At 46.2% G+C, this 22400-nt stretch overlaps 1 protein-coding gene across 1 annotated transcript in view; it reads left to right on the top strand.

Moving 5' to 3' along the window:
• The window catches only part of SLIT3 (slit guidance ligand 3), a 589537-nt gene that overhangs the window by 446556 nt on the left and 120581 nt on the right, over positions 1 to 22400 (top strand). Inside the window, exons 7-9 of the mRNA XM_041748203.1 lie at positions 3120 to 3191; positions 8978 to 9141; positions 18317 to 18458. Coding sequence (XP_041604137.1) covers positions 3120 to 3191; positions 8978 to 9141; positions 18317 to 18458 — 378 coding nt within the window. The remainder of the gene's footprint in view (positions 1 to 3119; positions 3192 to 8977; positions 9142 to 18316; positions 18459 to 22400) is intronic.

Below are 22400 nucleotides of genomic sequence, written 5' to 3'. Positions count from 1 at the left end.
AGCAGAATTAGGCAGTCAGAGTATTGCAGGAAGGGACCATAGACCCAGGACAGACAGCAAAGGACAATGGAACATTCTCCTCCTGATGCCTCCAGAAGAAACGTGGTCCCACAAACCCATTTTAGACTTCTGACTTCCAGACTGTGTTGCTTTAAGCACACAATTTTTAGTAATCTATTATCCTATCAGGAGACAACCAATCCAGGCATCATTTCTGGAGTCAGGCTTACCTCATCCATGAAATGGAGATGATAGCAAAAGCACCCACCTCATAGGGTATTTGCAGCAATTAAATGGGATGGTACAAGGAGAACCCTCAGCCCAGTGCCTGCCTGGCACACAATAAGCTCCCAGTTAATGTTGGCAATTATTAGTATCATTGTCTTTAATCGCCACAAAAGCTCTGTGAGATTGGTGCTATTATTATCTACATGTTAAAAGAGGAAACCTAAAGAGATTAGGAAAACTTACTCATGGTTGCACAGGCTGTAAGTGGCAGAGCCAGAATCTGACTCAGGTCTCTGCCTTCCAGGCACAAGCTCCCCATCTCTGCTCCACTGCATTGGGGTTATGACAACACCACCTCCACTGAAAGCTGGCAACTTAGAGGTGCAAGAACCAGATAGAGCACCGTACTCCGTGCATGGGGACAAGCCACCAAGACTGGAGATCAAATAAATCTGGGTTTATTAGGGAAACAAAACCTGTAGCTGCCATGGAGAGCAGTATCCAAGAGGTTACCAGCCCTCTGACATCCCTGGGCTGGCCAGCCCCACACAGCAAATCATGAAAGTCTGAATACTGTGTTTAGTCATTTTGGTTCTGGAATAATTGCTATTATCGTAAATGTTTTATAGCCCTCATTACAGCTCACATTTAAATATCAGTGTAGTAATACATTAATAAGTCATAGCTGCCGGACTACTGCCGGATGCAGTTATAGTCAAGCCCTGCATATAACTGTACTGTGTATTCAGCTAAATTAGGGCTGGCTGTGAACTCAACCTGATGTGAGTGGCTGGGCAGGTTAGAAGGAAGTCTCTTTTCTGCAAAGGCTTCTTGCTTTTTGCCTTTGAGAGAGATAGTCATATTTTTGTCTGGTAGTGAGTCAGTGACCTTAACGAGATATCCCCAAAGTATGGATTCTAGAACTCTGGAACCAATAGAGAGGGAAACAAAGGCATCATTTCTGCCCCAGAGAAATTCCTAATCTGATGGAGGGCTAGAGGGCATAGTCCCCCCCACACCCAGGAAGCTTCCTTCCAGCCTTGTCAGATGAGATATTCTGAAGGCTTCCTGGGTATATGGAGATAGGATGGATTAACATAGACTTTATAGAAAAGATAAACCACACGAAACAGAATGGCTGTGTAGGTTCAACTTCATAAAATTCCAGGTGTCTACACTGGAACATTGGTAAAGTATGGAAAAGGCAGAAGCAGTCAACAAATGTGGTCTGTACCATACTTGGTACATGTCCTCCAACATGTACCATACCACGTGTACCATACCGTGTGCCTAAAATGGTGCTAGACTCATGGTAAATATGGGAGAAGGGAGGGAGAAGTATTAGGTTCTGTGTCTTCAGGTAAACAGATTTATTTCTGGCCTTATTAGCCAGATAAATGCTAAGTAGGCCACGGGGGCATTGAGGGATAGGCTGGGGCAAGGGGTTGTGGTCACTGGAATTCTGTGGTTGGGGCAGGCGGGGGCAGGGCAGAGAATCTGTGCAGGTCCTTTGTTTTTTTTTTTTTTTTTTTTTTTTTTTTTTAATTTTTTATTTATTTATGATAGTCACAGAGAGAGAGAGAGAGGCAGAGACACAGGCGGAGGGAGAAGCAGGCTCCATGCACCGGGAGCCTGATGTGGGATTTGATCCCGGGTCTCCAGGATCGCGCCCTGGGCCAAAGGCAGGCGCCAAACCGCTGCGCCACCCAGGGATCCCTTTTTTTTTTTTTTTTTTTTAATTTTTTATTTATTTATGATAGTCACAGAGAGAGAGAGAGTGTGCAGGTCCTTTGGGTGCAGCGGGTATGGAGGCCACTGTGCTGGATGAAGCTGTATTTCTACTTCCGTGGAGGTTGGGGTGGGAGGGCAACAAGAATGATCAGGACAGTGCTAGATTCTCTACCAGTGTCAGTAACATGGTAGCCCCCGTTTCCTGAGTATATACTGCCCACTAAGCCTTTTACCAGTCTGTGACATAGGTACAATTCCCTGCCTCATTCTGCCAATGAAGAACCTGTGTTTAAGAGATGCTGGTAATTTGCCCAAGATCAGACAACTAGAGTATATAGATTCAACTTGAATCATGTATGGACTAGGTCATGGGGCTGTAGTAATGCACAGGATAGAAAGTACTGGAAGACATTTTAAGACAAAGGTAATGTGTTTACCAAGAGCCAAAGACAAAAGAAGTCTGCTTAAGCAGTGAAGGCTTCCAAAGAAAGGCTTCTTCCTAGGCCAGTGGGGGCCCCTGGGAGGGCACGAGAGGATGAGCTAATGAGAAAATACTTCCAGAATAAACCATCCATGTAGCATCCTGTGTTTGGCAGTATATGCAACGGGCAGAGCAGGGCAATTGGAGCAAGATAGTCCTTGATTCGAATCCCATCTCTCAAGCTTAGCAGCTGTGGGTCCCTGGAAGAGTTAGATCCCATCTCTGTAGCTCAGTTTCCCCATCTGTAGCATGAGGATAATGCCTACCTAACAGGGACATGCGTTACTAACCAAAATGACATGTGTCTGTTTTCTTCTCTCAAAAATGAGGGCAGTAATATGCAACTTTAACTGTGATTGTGAGAATTAGAGATGCCATAATGAGGCACTAAGCACATATTAGGATTTCAGGAGGTGTTCTTATTGTTCCAAGTGGGTCCATGAGTACTGAGTGGGCAGCAGAGGCAAGGAAAGAGCCACCTGAAAAAAAGTGTCAGGTATTCTCTTATCTGGAGATCTGCCCCCTTGTCTCCAGCTACTCTATAGCTGTTGGTTTATGATTCTTTTGCCAGTCACATCTGTCCTTCCCCCCACCTTCCAGAAATATCCTGGTCCTACCCCACCCCCTGTGCCATGCTACTTCCTTCTTAACCATTTCCCTTTTTCCTCTACCTTCACAGCACCCTCAACAACAACAACATTAGCCGCATCCTGGTCACTAGCTTCAACCACATGCCGAAGATTCGAACTCTGTAAGTAAAGATCTCTGCTTCTACCCTACCAACTCCCTGCCACGCTCAGCCATAAGTGCAGCCCTCTGAATTGCAGGTGAAACCTATTGTGCTGACTCTACATGTGGGTCCTAAAGCAAACACTGCCTCTTCCCACTACTCACTAAGAGGTGTTAGTGAGCAACAAATGGAGGAGAAGCACCACAGTGCCCTCCCTTCATGGTTCTGAACCTCCATTCCACAGTAGATAGATTCATTTCTCTTTACTCTGGGACACTGGCATTTGTCTCTGTATTTTCCACCCTGATGGGAAGTTTATCAGTGTATGTTGTCACAGAACATATAGAACCAGGACGTAATGATTACTATTTCTTAGCTAATGTCACATGCCATTGGCAGTGCCATGCTTATGTTTTCCCCTCCGCTTTCAGTGGAGGAGTGGGAACCCTAGTCCCTCCTACTCCCATCCTCCTGGCCTACACCCAACACACTCCCCTGCTCTCTTGATGGTATCCTGATAGGATACAGGAGCTTGGTTCTTGACCTTTAATTTCAGGGGAGGCTCAAGCCTGCCTTTTCTGTGTGCTGGGAAAGCAAATCTCCCCACAACACCCCATACTGAGAGCAGTGTCACTGACTTTAATACCTGGGGAGTTCCCCTCTCTTCTCAACCAGAAACTCTTTTGTAAGTTTCTCTGCAAATGGACTCTGTTGGCCATTCCAAAGGGGTTTACGTTGATGGTTTTCTTGTGTTGGTGGAACAACATTGGTGTTTGCATTACAGTAGTAGTGGAGAGCCAGCCCCCAAGAGCCTTCAGCTAAATACATATAGGGCCAAGGCAAAGAGCTGGAATTCCTGCTGTGCCCTTTGTTAGCTCTGGGACCTCTGTTCCCTCCTCTATAAATGGGGGTGATGATGAGGATCAAATGAGTCTAGATATGTGGAGTGCCTGGCATGGAGTAGACAGTAAATAAATGATACTTACTGCTATCATTGCTCTATCCAGAAATCTGGGGTGAAAGTTCCAAGCAACCAGCTCATCCATGGCCCCTGAGCAATGTGGAATCCTCAGAGATTTAAAAATCTTTAGAGCAGTGATTCCCAAAGTTGGGTCTCTAGACCCACAGCATCAGCATCAGGGAATGAGATTAGACTCATGGAATCAGAATCTTGGGGGGTTTGGCCAGCCATTGGGTTTTAACAAGCCCTCCAGGAGATTTTGATGTTCCTGACATTTGGGAACCCCAGCATGAGGGAGAAAGTGACCTTATCTTGGGGACAGGGAATAAAGCAAAGACCAGTGAGACACTGTCCAAGGAAATAGTATGGGGCACCCTAAGCAGACCTGAGTCTAAAGGTGAGCTCTGTCTGCCACTTACTCTGGGCAGGTTTCTTCATCTCTCTGCCCTGCAAAGGACAGTGAATTAATAAATGCTCATCTCACACTGTTGAGAGTAAAATATGCTAGCATGTAGGGGGGATGTGTCTTGGTGCGCCCTTGACACATGCGAGTTATTATGAAGAATCTGAGTCCAGTGTTCATCATTACCTCTCATTTCTTCCCTTGATCCCTCATATGAAAGCACAACTTGACCAAGAAAATCTATCCTTTTCCTTTCCATTTAAACTGGATGGTGCACTAATGGAGAAACCATGAGGTCTTCAAAGACCTCTTCAAAGTGCACAGCAAGCCACGAATGAGCTACAGAGGAGCATGCCCAGGGCTGCTGGCCAAGAAGCTGACTGCAAGCCTCCAGAAGCAGTGCCTCCACCCTCTAGACGGGATGGTTGAGTAGAAGGAAAGGGGACCTCACCTGCGCAAACCCTCAGCCTGGCCCCTGTGGCTGCTCCTCTGTGATTTCAGCCTCCCCTCTTCTCCGTCTGGGAGCAGCAATCACAGAAGCTGGGCTGGGTCCACAGGATGGGGGCTGGGTGGGAGCGAGGTCTGGATCTCAGGTGCCTTGTTGGGCTGCCTCCAGTGGGAAAGGAGGGTGGAAGTTTCTTCTCCTTGTTTCTGTTGTCATCCTTCCCCATGGTCCTGAACACTCATCTGATGAGTTCAGATCAATCAATCAATCTCTTCTGTTCTCTTTTGCTCCATCCCCGCTGCCACTTTCTCTTTAGTTTAATTTCAGAGACAGCTCTGTACAGAACTCCCCAGGGACTTGCACTGACTAATCCCCCTTCACTGTAATTAAAGTGGGGGTGGGGGAGACGGGAGAAGGGGGGAAGGGGAGCGAAGAGGAGAGAGGAAGGAAGTCATAAATGGGATTTCTAAAGGAAAGCTTTTATATTTAATTCAGAAAGCCACATTTTATAGAAAATGAACACTGACCCTCTCTAAAAGGATTTGCTGGAAATTTAATTTAGCGCCTGTGGCTAAAAGGCACCTTTTACAAATTGGCATTTGTATTCATTCACCTTATCTTCTGTGAAGGTGGTTTTGCCAACGTGGAATATAGTGTTTCCATCAGCAAAAGATTGCAGAAATACACGCAGGAACCACCTAGGTGCCTTGATGCCTTGGTGTCTGAGAAATGGTACCCTGGACAGAGACGGCTGCGGGTCGGGAGGAGACCGAAGTGTGGAGCTAGTCTCCTCACGACGTTAGTAACTGCAGACGTTACTTTGGTGGTTAACGGTGTACAGGGCCTGGTGCTAAGCACTTCTTGCATTAGCCCTGGGGAGGAGGCACTGTTAGTATTCCCATTTTATAGATAGATCAGAACATTGAGGCCCCAAGTTAAATCACTGACCGAAGTCCGAGTCGGAGAACACAAAGCCAAAGTCAGATTTGGGCAGCTTGACATCAGAGCCTGAATTCATACCATTCAGCAGAAACAAAAGCAGAAGAGCCTGTTCCTGATGAACCAAGGAAGGGGAAACCAGAGCTGCCACATGGCTGAAAGGCCCCTGGAGGCCACCTTCCCCCAGGTCATTGCCATCCCAATTCACCAAAATTACGAAAAGTAATTAAAATAATTTTTCTTCTCACAAGGGGATTAGGAATACTCCTGGCAGTGTCCAGGCTCATGTTTCATGATCCGTGTGATTACTTTTCTTTCAATATTAGTATTTGGGGTAATACTGCTCAATTTGATATCCCAAACATGATATGAAAGGCTGGAGCTTAAAAGAATCTGTCCAGCTCAACCCTGCCAGCACTTCTGGTGGGTAAAATTCCAAGCGGGGGGAGTGGGGATGTGGATCTGAGCCTGTCCACTGCCCTGGGCTTTTGACAGGAGCCTTCAGGTGGCTTCCACATCAGTTTTGGTCACCTCTTTTCCATGGTCCCACTTGGAGGGGAAGAAATCCCTACAAAGGTGGGTGAAGGGTTAGGAACCATCTGTAGGAAGGTTAGGGAAAAAGGTAGCTTGGGGCTGACTGGCAGAGATTGAGAAAGAACAAACCTAATGTAATCTTCCAAAAGGAAAACCTCCAACGTTTTCATTATCCCAGAAATTAATCAGCTTAATAAGGATCTGACTTACCTAAACCTCACTTTTGTCATTCCATTGATCTTTTACCCCAGATTGGAACTGATGGTAATTTGTCGACATTGACCTAGCATGTGGGCACATGCTCAGTGCTTCATAGGAATCCCTGTTTGCTCAACTTCCATACGTCACTGCCAAAGAAGGCAACTGCCTTTCCTCATAGAAGCCAGACTCTCATTAGAAGGCTTTGATCCTCCTAGTACACAAAAGTGCCCCAGCACCGCAGCCTGTGCTGCCACTGCAGTCTACCTGTGCTCTATCTTGTCACTAAGACTGTCACTTCTCACTGTTGCCATTTTCCTGGTTAGCCTTTATACCCAGTGGTCCATTCCTGGCCATAGAACCAACACCCCATCCCCTTTCTCTCTTTCTCTCCCTCCACCTTCTCTCCCTCTTGTCTGTCTCTCTTTCTCTGTCTCTCTACAATTCACTGATAAGTCAGGAAACAAATTGTTTCCACTCATGCTGAAATGTCCAAGAAATGAAATGTCCAAGAAATGAAATGGACCCAAGAAGGCCCAGCATAGAAAAGGAATTCCCTCATCTCCTTCATGTTCTTCCCCTAGTTTAGGATCATGCCTCCCCTACCCTTGCCCGCCTGCAGCACCTCTTTCTGAGGTACCAGATGAAGAGGGAGCAGAATAGGAGTCTGAGCTTTGAAACTCAAAGGGGAGAATTGCTTGGGGCCCATTACAGGCACAGTATCTTGGGCCTAGGAGCTTATGAAAATGTGTTCAACTTTAAAGTATAGGCTCTGAAATCCAAAAGAACATTTATGACATTGAAATTAATCATTTTGAAACAAAAATCATAAAAATCTTTTCGAAATTTTAGCAGAAAAAAAAAGATCACATTCTACCTAGGTATGAGTTCATTTAGTTGATATGATGAACTCATATCAGATCAGGTCAGATATGATGAACTCTAGGACCTCCTGAGGCTGTCATGGTCCCCCGTGGTCCTGGCCTGCCCAGGGATTGCACCCACGCCATAGCAGGAAGGCTCTGCCGGCACACCCCTCAAGTTAGCTTCATGTGGCCGGTGTTGAGCAATGCCAACTTCATACTAATTGGAGTGTGGTCAAGAGCCCTTCAGTACTCTCTATTTCAGGCATGGAAGTAGCCCAAGCCACTGCTTCAAGCTGCTACTCAATATTAACCAACTTGACACAGAGTGCTTGAAAGTCCCAAGGTACTGCTGGCTGATTAGCAGGTCCAGGATTGGGCATTTGAAATTTGCATCGTAAACCCAAGCGTATGATAAGCTGATGTGACTAAGACTTACCTACCACCATTTCTGATGATGTAGGGTTGTGGGGAATGTGGAAATCGGAAGCCGCTGATAGAGAAACCTTGGGGGAAAGAACCTGTAGAAGCCCCCAGACATCTTTAGTCCCCCCCCCCCAATTAATGGAAAGTAAATTCAAGCCATTTAATCAGATGGGATTCCTTTCAGAAGTAGAACATACAGATTCCTTTAGCAATTGTTAATCACTCAGAGGCAAGAAATTGATCTGGAATCACAGCTACTAGAAGGGGAAAGTCAAAGAGTCCTGGAACTGGTTGGAGGGTACTTCCCAGGGGCACCTGAACAAGAATAACAAATACACCTGGTGGAATTTAACTTGGGAAGAAGGGGAGCACTGTGGAGACATTGCTATGGGCTGCAGGAGTCTGGAATGGGCAGTTCCTTATTTAGGCGGGAGCGGGTGGAGAGAAGACACATCCTTCCAAAAGGACCCTTTCCCACATGTCCTGTTCACTGGGCTAGTGCACACAAGCCCACCGGCATTCCCTGGGAGAGGATTCATTCACTGTGTGTGTGTTGGGCGGGGGTGGGGGTGGGTGGGAATGAAGGTCTTGGCCACAGTGCCACTACAGACTGAGACATTGAACTTGAGGAGCTGTTTCAAGCCATCTGGAACCCAGGCTAACTACTGAAATTTGCAACCAAGTCACCTCTTTGGAAGTTTGACTCGGAACCATCGCTTTAGTAATGTCACTCTCCTCTTCCTACATGCTGAGGCTTTCTTGAGTGAGAAAGAAAAGGGTGGAATTGCTATTAAGAAATGAGGACTTGCTCAGAACCCCAGAGGCATCCGTTGGATGTGGCCTGCATGTGAAGATAACAGTCATTTGTGGTTTGGCAATAAAAGGGCTGAGGCTCCTGTGGTAACTCACTAGTGCAGAGGGAAATGCTTCCCTGGGCTCCTGAGGATTGTCACGCTGGGCTAAGAGGCACAGAGGTCTGGCTTGCTCTGTTCACTTCACACTGTGACAGTGTCTTACCTTTGTCCCTCCCTCCCCTAGGCGCCTCCACTCCAATCACCTGTACTGTGACTGCCACCTGGCCTGGCTCTCGGATTGGTTGCGACAGCGGCGGACAATTGGCCAGTTCACCCTCTGCATGGCTCCAGTGCACCTGAGGGGCTTCAACGTGGCGGATGTGCAGAAGAAGGAGTATGTATGCCCAGGTGAGCCTGCCCCACCCCCCTTCGCTCCATACTGTAACTCACCCAGCCCTGAGCCCTCCCTGACACGGGCATGAACCCATGCCCAGCCCAGAGCTTGGCAGGGAATCTTATATGTTCCCCAACACTCCATTGTCACTTAGACTCGGGGGTGCCCCAAAGGGTTCTGAGAAAGAAGCCTTTGTCATCTAGTAAAGGAAAATGCTCAAGGAGGTAATGAATCCCTTTCTGTTAAGCATGATTGTCCATTGATGCTAAGAAACTTAACATGTGTTAAGTACATTGTTTAGCATTTCCTAAACGCATGCCTATTGTCTAATTGCTCATAGAAATTGAAAAACAAGTTAATGGAGGCTGTGGGTTCAGCCTGCTTAGCTGGAAACCCTAGCTCTGCCCCCCTAGTAGTGTCTGACTTTGGCAAGTCACCACATGTCTGCAAAATGGAAAAATCATAGTACATAACTCAAGGGATGGGTGGGAGGATTAAATGAAATAGTGCATATAAAGCTCTTAGCATAATGCAGAGCACTTGGTAAGAGCTAATAAGTGGAGCTTAATTATTATAGTTTAGTGGGCCCACAAAATGTGCTGAGCAAACATAAGAGTTTGATCTGTGGGTAATTGAAGTGTAATAGAAGCACAGATTGTCTGCATAGTATAGAAAACAGAACTGGGCACAGACATAACAGGAGGTGTCACAGATCTCCAGGGTTGGGAGGTGGCTGAGTGACCCAAGGAAGTCTTCCCAGAGGATGTAGTGGCTTTTAAACTGAGTCCTCAATTTCAAGCTTGCTTATTTGTTTTTCCTTTTCATTGACACCCTTCACTCCCACCCACTCCCTCTTTCCAGTAGCAGAGAAGTAGAGCTGATCCCTGAATTTCCTCAAAAACAGAAAGTGTTCGATTGAGGAGTTTCCCACAGAGGTGTTCCTGATTTCTAGAAACCCAGTCCCAGAACTGGGGCCTGGTGGCCTCTGGCTGGTCTTAGGGGTCGGCCTGCAGGAAGGAGGAAGGACAGGGGGCTCAGCACTGGTGTGACTGTTGCTGTTTTCAGAATTGAAGATTGCCTGAGCCCCGCGTGTGCTGCAGGGTGCCCCAATCCAGCCAGCAGTGCAAACTGGCCCCCTCTGCTCTTAGGCTGCTTTTATGCCACGGAAGACTTTTTTTTCTTTTTAATTCAACTTCATCTCACTCCCTACCGCTCTCTCTTGTCATATTACTACTTCATCAAGTTATTTATTATCCAAAAACATTTTAACATGTCTCAGAGCAGTACCTTAATAATTTCCTATAGACGCCCACTTAGAAATCACTTCCTGTCAAACACATATAATAAAACCGTTTATCACACAGGCACCAAACTCACATATAGTGACTATAATTACAGTAATTATTAGGCAAAGAGTACAATATCGGCATAAGTGCCAGTGAAAGAAATAATTATAGAGTGCAGGAGTCATCCAAGAGCTAGTGAGAAAAACTAATTAGAGAGAATGTTAAAACACATCATTATAGGTGGGTGCCAGGCTTCATGCTCTGCACGAACACAAGTACCGCTCCATCAGTAAAGCACCTGCCCATCAAAGGAGTGGTGACTTGCTTACCCAGTAGCAGTCAGGATCCAAACCCCAGGGAATAAGGCTGACCATCCTACGTCCTAGAAGTCCTAGTGCCCTCAAATCTCCCTGTGTTGAAAAAGCCAGATCTAGCAGGCAGTTTAGTAGTTAAATAGGATCATCCCTGTCACCTCCCCTGTTTATATCAGTGTAGCCCAGGGCTTGTCGTGATCCCTGTCGCTTTCTAATATGAAGCCAGGTATTTTCTGAGGGCATAAGAATCTGGTCCACAGACTGGATGTGAATGTGCTGTTAATCTCCACTCCCACACTGGAAATTTAAGAGAGTGACATCTTGGAACCCCTATGCAGAAGGCATTCCTTGATGCTTTCCAGGCTCTCATATATAAAAAACAGAATGCTGTACAGGAGGTTGCTTTCTGCAAAGGTCCAAGTTGGATATAACGGATGGCTGAATTGAATATCCCTAAAGGATGAAGCACCACCACCATTAGTGGGGTACAAGTGGACCACCCCCTCCGGAGGGTACTACCTCTTTAATAACTGTTAAAGGGAGTTTGTGAGGCTCAGTTCAAGGAATGCCAGAGAAAGCCATGTGGAACAAGACTCAGGCTGTGTGCATTCAGGAGGTCAACGAGGAGGGCTGTTGTACCGCACTGACCATCCCCCAACACACACCCTGCCATGCAGGGTGCAGGCTCTACCCGGGGCAGAGGCTGCCGCATGAGGCTGTTTTGTATGAATCTGATCACACCAGATATACACTGTAAAACTCTGTGTTCCCTGTCCAAGCTCTTCCTCCTGGTAACTTACAGGAATAGGACTTCAGTCGAGAAAGGCAGGAGTCAGAACATCTCTGTAAAGACAGAGGTCATCTGCTCAAGAAAAAAAAAGGCATGGGGTACCAATTAAGCCTTCCCTGCATGTAGCTTCATCACCGGTGGCCCCTGTCAGGAAAGCATCAGAAAACCTCCCTGGGCCCTTAGGCCCTTAAACCGTATCAAAAAATTCACTAAACACATGACTCCAGAGACAGGAAAGAGTTTTATCTCCCTCAGCCTGTGAGGGCCGTGGCTGCTCAAGTCCCTGTTATCTCCCTGTGAATTAAATCCAGCCGGCTGGAGCCAGGCCTCTTCTCCCCAGAAGTCCTGGCTATGGGCTCCTTTCACTCCAGCTAACCCAGAAATTTGCTAGCAGCACACTTGGATGAAATTCATGTCCTCTGTCAACTTACCTTTCCAATTGAAGGTATTTATTTTCTTCCTCTAGGGAGACACATGAGAATTGCAGTGTCCCATCCAATGGGTGAGAGACTACATTTTCTTTTTTTAGTGACGTTTTTCTACGGTATACAAGTCGGACTGCTTGGTTTCCTTCAGCCATTGCTACAAGGATTTCTCTATCAACTCTTCTTGTTTTAAAGAGAAAGGTTAGGGCCCTAGGATAAGAAAAGTCTGTGGTCCCTGGTTCTTGTTGCCTGAACCAGACTGGGACTTTATTGAGTTCATGATAACAGACCAAAGAAGTTCTATCTTGGGCATTACTTGACTCACATGAGTTGCAAGTTTTGTGGTGTATGTTGGGGCTTAAGCTCTAGGGTTTCCCTTCCATGCATCAATTTTCTAGTGCCTTAATCTGCAAAAGTTGCTACTTGTCACAATTTGTAATTCAAGGGTATGAGTTAACTGTTTGACCTCTTGAGTCAACTATTTCTTTCCTTTAAACATCTTTGTCTTCATTGGTTTGTCCACCTATGTCACACTTATCTGCCTGTACCCTTTGAGCGTGAGCTATCCTTAAGATCAGTCTTGTCTCCTAGCACTAAGGGCTCACGTTAGACATTTTTCAAGTGCCCCAGTGCCTAGAACAATACTTCCTCCTAAAAGCCTCGCAAGAAGCCTTTCCTCATTTATTATTAAAAATGAAATAGGCATATCTCCCTGGAAACAAGAAACTTTCCCATTCTTCTCTCTTTTTTTTTTTTTTTTAATTTCGGACTAGTTACTAAGTATAAAGATAATTAAGGTAAGCCATGACTAGCTGCCCATCTCCTTAGGAGGTTTTAATTAAAACACCATAATTGGACATTGCAAGAATGAGATTATTAGGTTTATTTAGCCATTCCTAAAATTATCATGCCTCTGGTATTTAAATCACGTTCATTTATATTCTCATCATAATTGCTCAAGCCCCATTGTCACTGCAGTCTGTTGTTGGCTTTTGAAAGGCCAGAGGCCAACAGGGATGCTTAATTTGAACGCTGGAATTAATTTATTTCCACATGCTCACAAGGCCATTGGATTTTTCAGTTCTGGGCACTCTGCTGGGTGGAATTCCCTTTAAAGACAGAAAGAAAAAAAAAAGAGAAAAAAGAAGAAATAATAATAAAGACAGAAAGAAAGAAACACAGCTCTAACAAGAGTGTCCCACCATCCCCAGCGAGCTTACACAATCTGTGTCTTGGCCACTGAGCCTCCTCGTCCTACCTCCTGAGAGTCCCAAGCTCTGATGGTTTTCAGTGTCATGGCAATAAAGAGAGGCGTTTGATATCTTTTTGGTAGAGGAGAATGGTATAAAGAACACCGGGCCAAATTTTAGAACTTTGTTGTTCACCAGCTCCACGATCTTGAACAGTTTGCTTGACCTCCCCATTCTTCCCTTTCCTCATCGGTGTAATGGAAATTATAATAATAATAGAACCTACGTCATGGGTTTTGCTAGAATCAAGTGAGATCACACATGCAGAGCACTTGATGCAGTATCTTGCACATAGGAAGCATTCCCTAAGCATGAGCTGCTATTAGAGAATGACGTCGTTCTTAGTTCAGCCACCATTGGGTCCCTAGGCAAGTACTCTCCCCCCAAGGGATGGTCTCCTTACCATTCCATGACCCTTTCTAGGTCAGAAGTTTGGTGACTTGCCCCATTCATTTGGGCACAGTAGTTAGGACTTTACATTTTTGACATGATGCCAAATAGAAGAACAAAGCTAAAGATGTGGCTGGACAGGAGTTGGTCTCGCTGGTCATCACTCCTGCTTCTCTCTCCCACTGGAGGGGGTGTTGTACAGTCAGCAGAGACAGGGTGATGTGCCAGTCGTCACAGGCACTTCCCCATGACAGGTCTAGCTGGGGACTCATTCCTGCTCTCCTGCTCATTGAGGGCACCTGCTTCAGCTGCGAACCAGCAGCTTGATGACCAGGGAGGAGCAAGCAAGGGCCAGCCCCCTGGTTGCCCCATGCTCTGCCCTGCCCTCCCCCAAGACATCAGGCCCCGGTCCAGGGAGTCAGGAGACATCAGAAGGCAGGACATCTCTGTTTCCTCCTTGTGTGGCAAGGAGGTGGCTCTGGTTCCAAACGAAATTCCTGAGCTGAAGTGGTGATTTGGAAAGGGGAGACAGCCCCCGAGGGGAGACGGGTACTTGGCCTGTAACCCTGTCTCCCTGTTCTGGATAAGAACTTCCTTCCCCCTCAGGGCAGCAACAGTTTCATCCCGCTGAAAGAGTTCCCAGAGCACATAGCTTGGACACCCATTCAAAAACAAAGAGCAAGTCCACATGCACTCCCAAGTTTATCACAAAACATCTCTGAACAGAGATTACAGGGGTCCTGTGTGCCAGTCAATCACCACACCCTGATTGAAACTAATTTCTCTGCCAGGAAGAGGAAGAGGTGGTACCAGCAGGCAGGCTTGCTCAGGGACAGTGAGCATTCGCAGGCCCCACAGGCACATGCTCTAGGGCAGGACTGCATTCGTGGAGGCAGACACAGGCCCAAGCTGGTCCCCTCCCTTCAAAGATGGGTGGAGACTCCTTCCGCCCACCTCAAAACACTCCTGTTCCCATTCCTCTCTGCTTCTCAGCTTGGACAGTACTCATAGAATTTCCTGGGTAGGAAGATGGGTGTGTCCTCACTTTGTCCCCCTTGGAAATCCACTGTCACCTGCATCACACTATGACTCTCAACATGTGTGGACAGGAAAGGCTACGAGGGAGGGATTTGCCGACAGAGCTAAGCAGAGTGCCTAGGACACCCTTACCTGTGCAGGTGAGCGAGGCTCAGAGGGAGCCCCGGGAGACCAGGCAGAGGGCCTTCGCAGGCACTGAGCTGTGGTGGGAAGACCTGAGCTTCAGGCATGAAAGTCCCATCCCCCCCATAGCCGCTCCGTCCCTCCACACTATAGCGATCCTATCAACCAGAGGAGCCTGGGGCACTCAGAACTCCCAGGGGCCTCCGCTCAGGGCCCTTTAGCCCCCACTCGGCCTGGCTTCTAGACCAACTTCATTCATTCCTTTCACTCAGCTGAGATGTGTTCACTGAGTTCACGTTTCATGTCTTAGCCGTGTTTTAGGTACTGGGGATGTAACAGGGAGGAGCAAGTCAGCCAAGCTCACTGCCCTTGTAGGATTTCCGGGCTAGCCTCAGTCTATCCAAAGGCAAAAAGCAGAGGGGAGGGACTTCCGCCCTCACAGCACTCAGAGACTCAAAGGGAGATGGGCTTGGTCCACTGGGCACTCATCAGAGGCGAACGTTTCCAGGGAAAATGAACCCATCTTTCAACCTCATCTTAAACCTGAAGTGTTTTGTTTCAACAAGAGGATAACACCCTCACCGTGTGTGAATGCCTGGCTGGGGAGCTGCCCGCCCAGGATGCTGACAGAGGCTATAATTACCTTTGTTCCTCTCTGCGTAATTAAAGGTGTTGTAAGTGACCCGGTTATGGGATCTTTTACAAAGGCTTTTTTTTTTTTTTTCTTCACCTTGACAACATCCCTTGAAATGTAGCACATGCTGCCTACAGAACGAGAGCCACCCTCTGAAAGACTCAGCTCATTCCCACAGGGATTCAAGGCTACCATCTGGGTCTGGTTTCAAGAGAATTAATTTCAGCATACATGTCAAAAGGGGCATTTTTAAAGAAATTCCATTCCAGAACTTCCCTACCACCTGCATGAGCCCTTGCCTATAACTGTCTTTCCCCCCTTCCCTTTCTGACACACCCCAACCAAGTAATCTTTTGACAGATCAGAAGATTACTTGGTAGGACAGCCATCCAATACCCTCTGCCTCAGTGGATAGAAACACTGGAGGACAGACTTCATTCAGCCTTGTAGCCTTGTCAGCCATGTAGTCCCTGACATCTCCTGAACAAGAAGGTGCCCAGGGTGTAACAATTCTCCCGGGCTTTGTTAGGTGCCCTACGCCCCCTGATATGGAGAACCAGGCCTGGCCTTTTTCTCTGGGGAGCATCGTCTGTACTTCAGAAGCCCTGACACCTGAAGTCCAGGCAACTTCCAGCCTTTCTAGCAACTGTGGAGAGGCTGGGAGCTCGTCACACAATAGATCCTCTTGACCACCTGCAAAGAGGTAGAGCAGAGGGCAGACAGATGCTGTTGGGTGTCTCACTCCTTCTGCTTCCATTCTTCTGAAGACCAGGAGGAAGGAATCTTTTGACCCAGAAAGGACCTCAGAAGTCCTGCAATCCAAACTCCTTATTCACTGAGATGGTAGCAGAAAGGCTCAGAGGAATATTATGACTTGCAGACAATTAGTGGCAGGACCAGACTCATTAATAGTAATAATAACAGCAACTAACATTACTAAGCTCTGACTCTGTGCTGTGCCTTCTTCTAAATACTCTATATGTGTTAACTTCCTTTGCCTTCACAACAAAGCCATGCTATGAAATAAGTACTGTCATCTTCCCCCATTTTACAGATGGGAAAAACTGAGGTTCAGGGATAAAAAGATGAAATAACAGAACCAGGATTCACACTGAGGCAATGGGACTCTAGAGCCCACACTCTGAGCCACAGCACACTCATTCCTCATTTGAGGCTCTTACAGGCTGATTCTCTGGGATTACCATTTCCTCAGAAATGGGAAAGTTTCCCAGTCTAGAACAAAATGGGTATCCCCCCTCTCAGAGAATGTTCCAGTTGGGGACTTTCATGTAAGCCATCATCTCTCTAGTGCTTTTCATGGTCTCCATGAGACCTGCTAGTGGAACACTGGAGAGTTTGAAGTCCTTGTGCCCTAGACAAGAATATTTTCTCAAATGTCCCAGCTAGGAAGGTATTTTCAAGTATTTGATGTGTGTGTGTGTGTGTGTGTGAGAGAGAGAGAGAGAAAGGAGAGAGAGAGAGAGAGAGAGAAAGGAGAGGTAAGGCCAAGGAAATAAGGGTCTTTGATCACTGGGTTAGCACTTTCCAGCAAGGTAAATATTCCAAATCAAGCCATCGCATCGCCTTGAGCTTTTGCAGAAGGACCTGTTTCAGGCACAGGGGCTGTCGAATGTGGAGAGGGAACCCTTTTCTTTGAGTCTCAGTGTCCAAACAGGCATTTGCTGCCAGACCCCCTTGGTTCTCTGATGCAGCCACTGTAGCTGGACCATCTCTGGCTTCCCAGACTCAGCTTCTCCCATGAACAGAGGCCAAACCAAAATAAGTCTTTCTCTGCAGATGTTTTTGTGTTTCATATTGAGGCTCTATCAAGCGGTGCTGAGCTAGAAGTCCCTCGTCAGAGCAGTGAGGAAATCTGCAGAGTTGGTGTGAGCTTGGTGTCAGCCCGTGCCCTCTGCCCTGAGGATGGGGGTCTGGAAAGATATTGACATAATCCCTGATGAGTAGATCTAGCAGGTGTGGGGTAAGGTCCTGAGGAGGCTTTGGGGTTGAGTTTGCCTTTTGAGCCAGGGCGTCCTCATTTGGAAAATTAACCACAGGTTTGAGATTCTTATCTCGCTTTGAAGAAGTAGTGATGGCATGAAAACTTTATGTCTTGAAAACATTCTAATTTACTTCTTGGGGTCCTTTGAATCCTGAGTTATTTTGCTAATGTATGTATTTATCTATGTTTGGCTTTCTGTATAAGCTCCTTAAATGGCGTTCACTTGGGCTTTTACCACTTTGCTCTAAATTCACACCAATTCTCATCTCAAAACTAAAAATTAAAAGCTCGCCTCAAAATTAAAAGCTGATTCCAAAATATGCAGTAACTTATTTGCCTTTTTTCTAATGAGATCAGTTTTTTTGCATGTTCTCTGGACATAAAAGCTATTTGAAAATGCCTTGGATGATGTCACTGCTGATGACTATTGACACTTGGACAACGTCAATGGCCCAAATAATGAAATTTTGACAACTTTTTCCCTCTCACTTGGTTTTAGTAGTGAGTTCTAACCTCTAGAGAAAAGAATGAAAATGTACCTATACTCAGCATCCAATCCCCAAATCAAAGCCAAAAAACATGGGTGTTCATCCAAACATTGGGCACCCGGAGGGTGTAGTCCCAGTGTATGCTGTTTGCATTCCAGTCGTGTATTTTCATGTGCTATTGACTCTGAGAGCGACCCTTTCTCTGAAAGACTAGAATGATGGGATGACAGAGCAAGTAGAACTATCCAGAAACATGGCAAAGACAGACTCTCTCCTCTTGGCTAAATATTTAGCCATTGGCAGCTGTATCTCCCAGAGGAGAGGATATGTCAGCTGGTGAAAATTTTCAAGTAGCTTTTTAGGTGATGCTGGGAAGCTGGGTAAGGGGCACAGAAGCCCAGGTGGCTCCTGACACCGCCGTGATTGACCGCTGTGTTCTGGCCCCACAGGCCCCCACTCAGAACCTCCATCCTGCAATGCCAACTCCATCTCCTGCCCCTCGGCTTGCACTTGCAGTAATAACATCGTGGACTGTCGAGGGAAGGGCTTGACCGAGATCCCCGCCAACTTGCCAGAGGGCATCGTCGAAATGTAAGTGCCCCATCTGCCACCCTCTGCCCCTGGCGAGTTCACCTCTCTATCTCAGCCAGTCCCCCAGTAGTCTGGCAGCACGTTGGCCTGTTAGAGCTAATGATTAAAAACACTCAAATCTCTTTGCTACCTACCCTTCCGGGCTCTCCCAGGTGTGATAGCTCAGTTGTCAAGAGCATTGATTCCAGAGCACAGTCAGCAGACTATACCTGGTGGTCCAAGTATGCCTACCACATATTTCTGTAAGATTTTGTTTGGAACAGGTCCATACCTATTGCATAGGTATGGTCTATGGTTGTCCTCGTAAGGCAGTATGACTTAAGGCCCAGCAAGCCTTCTACAGGTGCTATCTGGCCCTTTACAGTAAAAGTTTGCCAGTCCCTTCCCTGGAGTCCCCCTGTGATTATGTCCTAGCTCTACCATTTACTGGCTGCGTAACTTTGGGCAAAATCATTGCTCTTTCTTCTCTAGTTCTCTCATCTATAACAAAGTGATAATTATAGTATTGTCCATGGGTTATTGTGAAAACAGAATGAAATACTGCGCACAAGCCCTGATACACTCCTTGGCACCTAGGCAAGTGCTCTAAGCAGGGGTGGTAGTATTGGCAGAAAGTATGTGAATGATGAGCTAATTTCATAGCTACCATGATCTGAGCAAGAGATTGAATGGTTAATCCTTTCCAATCAGATGGCTGTCCACTAGATTTGGTCTGCAGGTACAGAGACAAGATTGTGCATGTCTCCATGTATGTGCACAAGTGTTCGAAATTCCACTAAAAATGTGTTGACCGTCTAGCTCAGTCTTGTCTGCTTTTCTCTCATGTATTAGAAAGTGGCCAATTTCTCATTCTGGATCAAGTAGAGAGTCAATCAACACTGACCTCAAGATCACTCTTTAAATGACCACAAGTGTTTTCATTTTCTACTTTCACTTTTAGGTGGCTTTATTAAAATACATGGTAACCTAGAACCCTCCTGCTCCAAATTGTATTAGATAAAATCCCTCCCAAATAAGACGCATGTTTCCCTAGCCTTTCTGTTCATCTCCACCCCCCTCTTCCTCCTCCTGTGCATGCCCTTCTGTTCCATGTTCCCCACGCATTCTGATAGATGGCCCATTCACTCTTTCAGCCATTCACACGTTCATTCAACAAACATCTGTTGTTAGCCTATTACGTTCCAGTCATAGTTCTATGCTTGAGGAGCATCAATGAATAAAAGAGAGAAATTTTTTGCCTTTATGGTACTTGCATTCTGGGGGTAGTGGAGGGTTAATAAATAATAAGCAAAGCAAATTATATGAAGGGGGTAGCTTCTGTGGATAAAAATAAAACAAGGAAAAGTTTGGAAGTAAGTAGGGGAAAAAGCAAGTGGATATGTGGAGGAAGAGTATTGCAGGTAGAGGGCACAGCACATGCAAAGGCCCAGAGGTAGGAGTTTGCCTGCTGTACTAGGATGCCAGTATCACTGGAGTGAAGTAAACATAAGGGGGAGTGTTGAAGGATGAGATCAGAGGGGCAATGAGGAGCTGGGTCAAGGGGGCATTCTAAGGACTCTGCTTTCATCCTGATTGAGATGAGAAGAAATATATGATTTACCACAGTGGAAACTCGGTTTCTTCTTTCTTCACTGGTTTTACCAGCTGTTCCCTAATTCCCTTTAACTTTCTTCCCCTAGCCCCAGTGGACACAACCCATGCCTGTATCTCTTCCTGTAGGCAGGAGCTAGTCAGCAAAGCATCTTTTTGGCCTAACATCCACACCTTCTGTGGCCTTCGCTCAGACTCCAGTCTTCCTTTCAGCAGACCAACAACTACTTCGCTTCACAATTTGCTGTTTCCCTTCACCCCTCATGGTCTATTGCTCTAGCCTTGAAGACCCTTTCCTTCCGTGGAGTTCACTTAGACCCCATGCCTCTCCTGCTCATCCCCTGGTTTCTCTTCTCCCATTGCCTTTTGTTCCTGGCCTTACTCTCTCCCCTTTCCATGCTGTTCCCCTTGTCTCTATCTTCCTCCCCTGATTCCATTTTCCCCCCTCTCTCCCTCTCCCCACCCATGATCTTCCCACTTCACTTCCCAGCTCTATCTCTCTGTTCACCCAGTTCATACTTCGCCCCTTGTCCTAAGAGCCCTCCACCTTCCCTGTCCATCCATGCCAGGGTAGGGCTATGGCCCACCCAAGACAGATGTTCAAGAAGGATTCCTCCCCACATTCATCTCATTTCAGATTCCCATAGACCTTGGCTTTCTTCTCTGCCCCCACTTCATTCCTTTCTCCCTCCATCTGTCAGGTTTTATCTTCCCTCCTTGGCAACCATAGATGTTTCCTCAAACCACAGCCTGGTGAAACAGGCCAGTATAGTAGTCAAGCTATAACTTGATCCCGACCAATGCCTGACTCACCCTCCTCTGCTCCACATCTCTACACATCTTCAACTTGGGTCTCACAGGCACGCAGCTCAGGTGTCTGGGAGGGAGAAATTGCAGATGTCCACATCGGAGGTGGGACCTATGCAGACCAAGCCATAACTGGACTATTTGAACCTCTACTAGTACTTCCTGTGGGCTTATATGTTCAGGGTAGCAAAGGGAGCTTGGCTCATACCTGGACACCAAATTTTGGTATTAACAAAAGAGAGTAGTGATTTCTGAAAGACTATCAGATGACTGATATCTTTCTCTCAATGTGAGGTAAAGTGAGAAAAACAAGAACAATGTGATGTTTTTCTATTGAGCAAAAATATCCAATTTAAAGAACTCTCCTTTATTTTAAATTCCTGGACTTCCTTATTCTGTTGTTGTTGTTTTTAAAATGCCCTTTATCTTATGAAATGGTGGCCGCTGAAGGCAGAATATATGTTTGTGGGTGCATGCACATGTACATTATAAATATGTGTTTATGATTACATGTGTAATTATGATGTAACTATAAATGTATGACATATATAAACATGTATTATATACAACACACACAGAGCATCTTAATTGACAAAATAAAAGGTCTGTAACCACTTAGCCTGTGAAATCTGAAAGTCTGGGGATGACCAACCTAGCTAGAGTGCTTCTAAAAACAGTTACAAACAACTGGATTCTTAAGAGTGTAAACCATAAATTCAGGGAGGTAGATCTACATACCAGCTCTGGCTCTACCTTTTAGCTATTGGAAAATAACTTTTCTGAGTCTTGTTTTCCTCAACTGAAACATGCAGAGGCCAGTGGTACCTTCTTAATAGTTCTTGTCAAAGTGAAATGAATATAGGCTGTCAAATGCTTAGCATTCTGTCCAGCACATAGGATATACTCTGTTAGCCATGATTGTTATTTTACTACTGCTAGTACTAGTACTAGTACTACTATTACCACAACTTTCATTAGGCTCAGTGAGAAGGGTTGGACCATGATAGGAGCTGGAGCTACCTACATATGCGATCCTTCCACAAAGCTAGGTCAGACTTTTGAGGGTTATGGGTGAGAAGAGGTTTAAGAACCAGGTTAGCCACTTGCATTAGGAATTGAGCCTGGCAGTAGCTCTTCTTCATGCAAATGTATGCAGACATGGAAATAAGGCTGCCCCAGCTTCCTGAGCACCCATGGCCCACCAAACAGATTGCCTAGGATATCTCCGTCTGTGCTTGCCTCATTCTCCTCTGTGATGAAATGAAGCTGAGACATGAAAGCAGATGAGGCAAGACTCTATGGTTAGGAAGGTACCTGGAGAAGTGACATGTAAGAGAGACTTTTTTTTTTTTTTTTTTTTGTAAGAGAGACTTTTGAGGAAGAAACAGGCTCATTCCTCATGGCAACAAAGCCCGTGCCTGGGGACCCGTGTGTTGGCCCAGAAGTTTTGAAAGCAGCTGAAACGCATCTTCTTAGCAGTGAGAGAAGACCAGCAGATGGGGGAGGTTGAAAGATGAGACAGGGAATAGAGAGTTGAAGCTGCAG

This window comes from Vulpes lagopus, chromosome 3 (assembly GCF_018345385.1).
Source record: "Vulpes lagopus strain Blue_001 chromosome 3, ASM1834538v1, whole genome shotgun sequence".
NCBI classification, from domain to species: domain Eukaryota; kingdom Metazoa; phylum Chordata; class Mammalia; order Carnivora; family Canidae; genus Vulpes; species Vulpes lagopus.
Note: the sequence above shows the minus strand (reverse complement) of the source record. Positions and strands in the feature narration are given on the sequence as shown.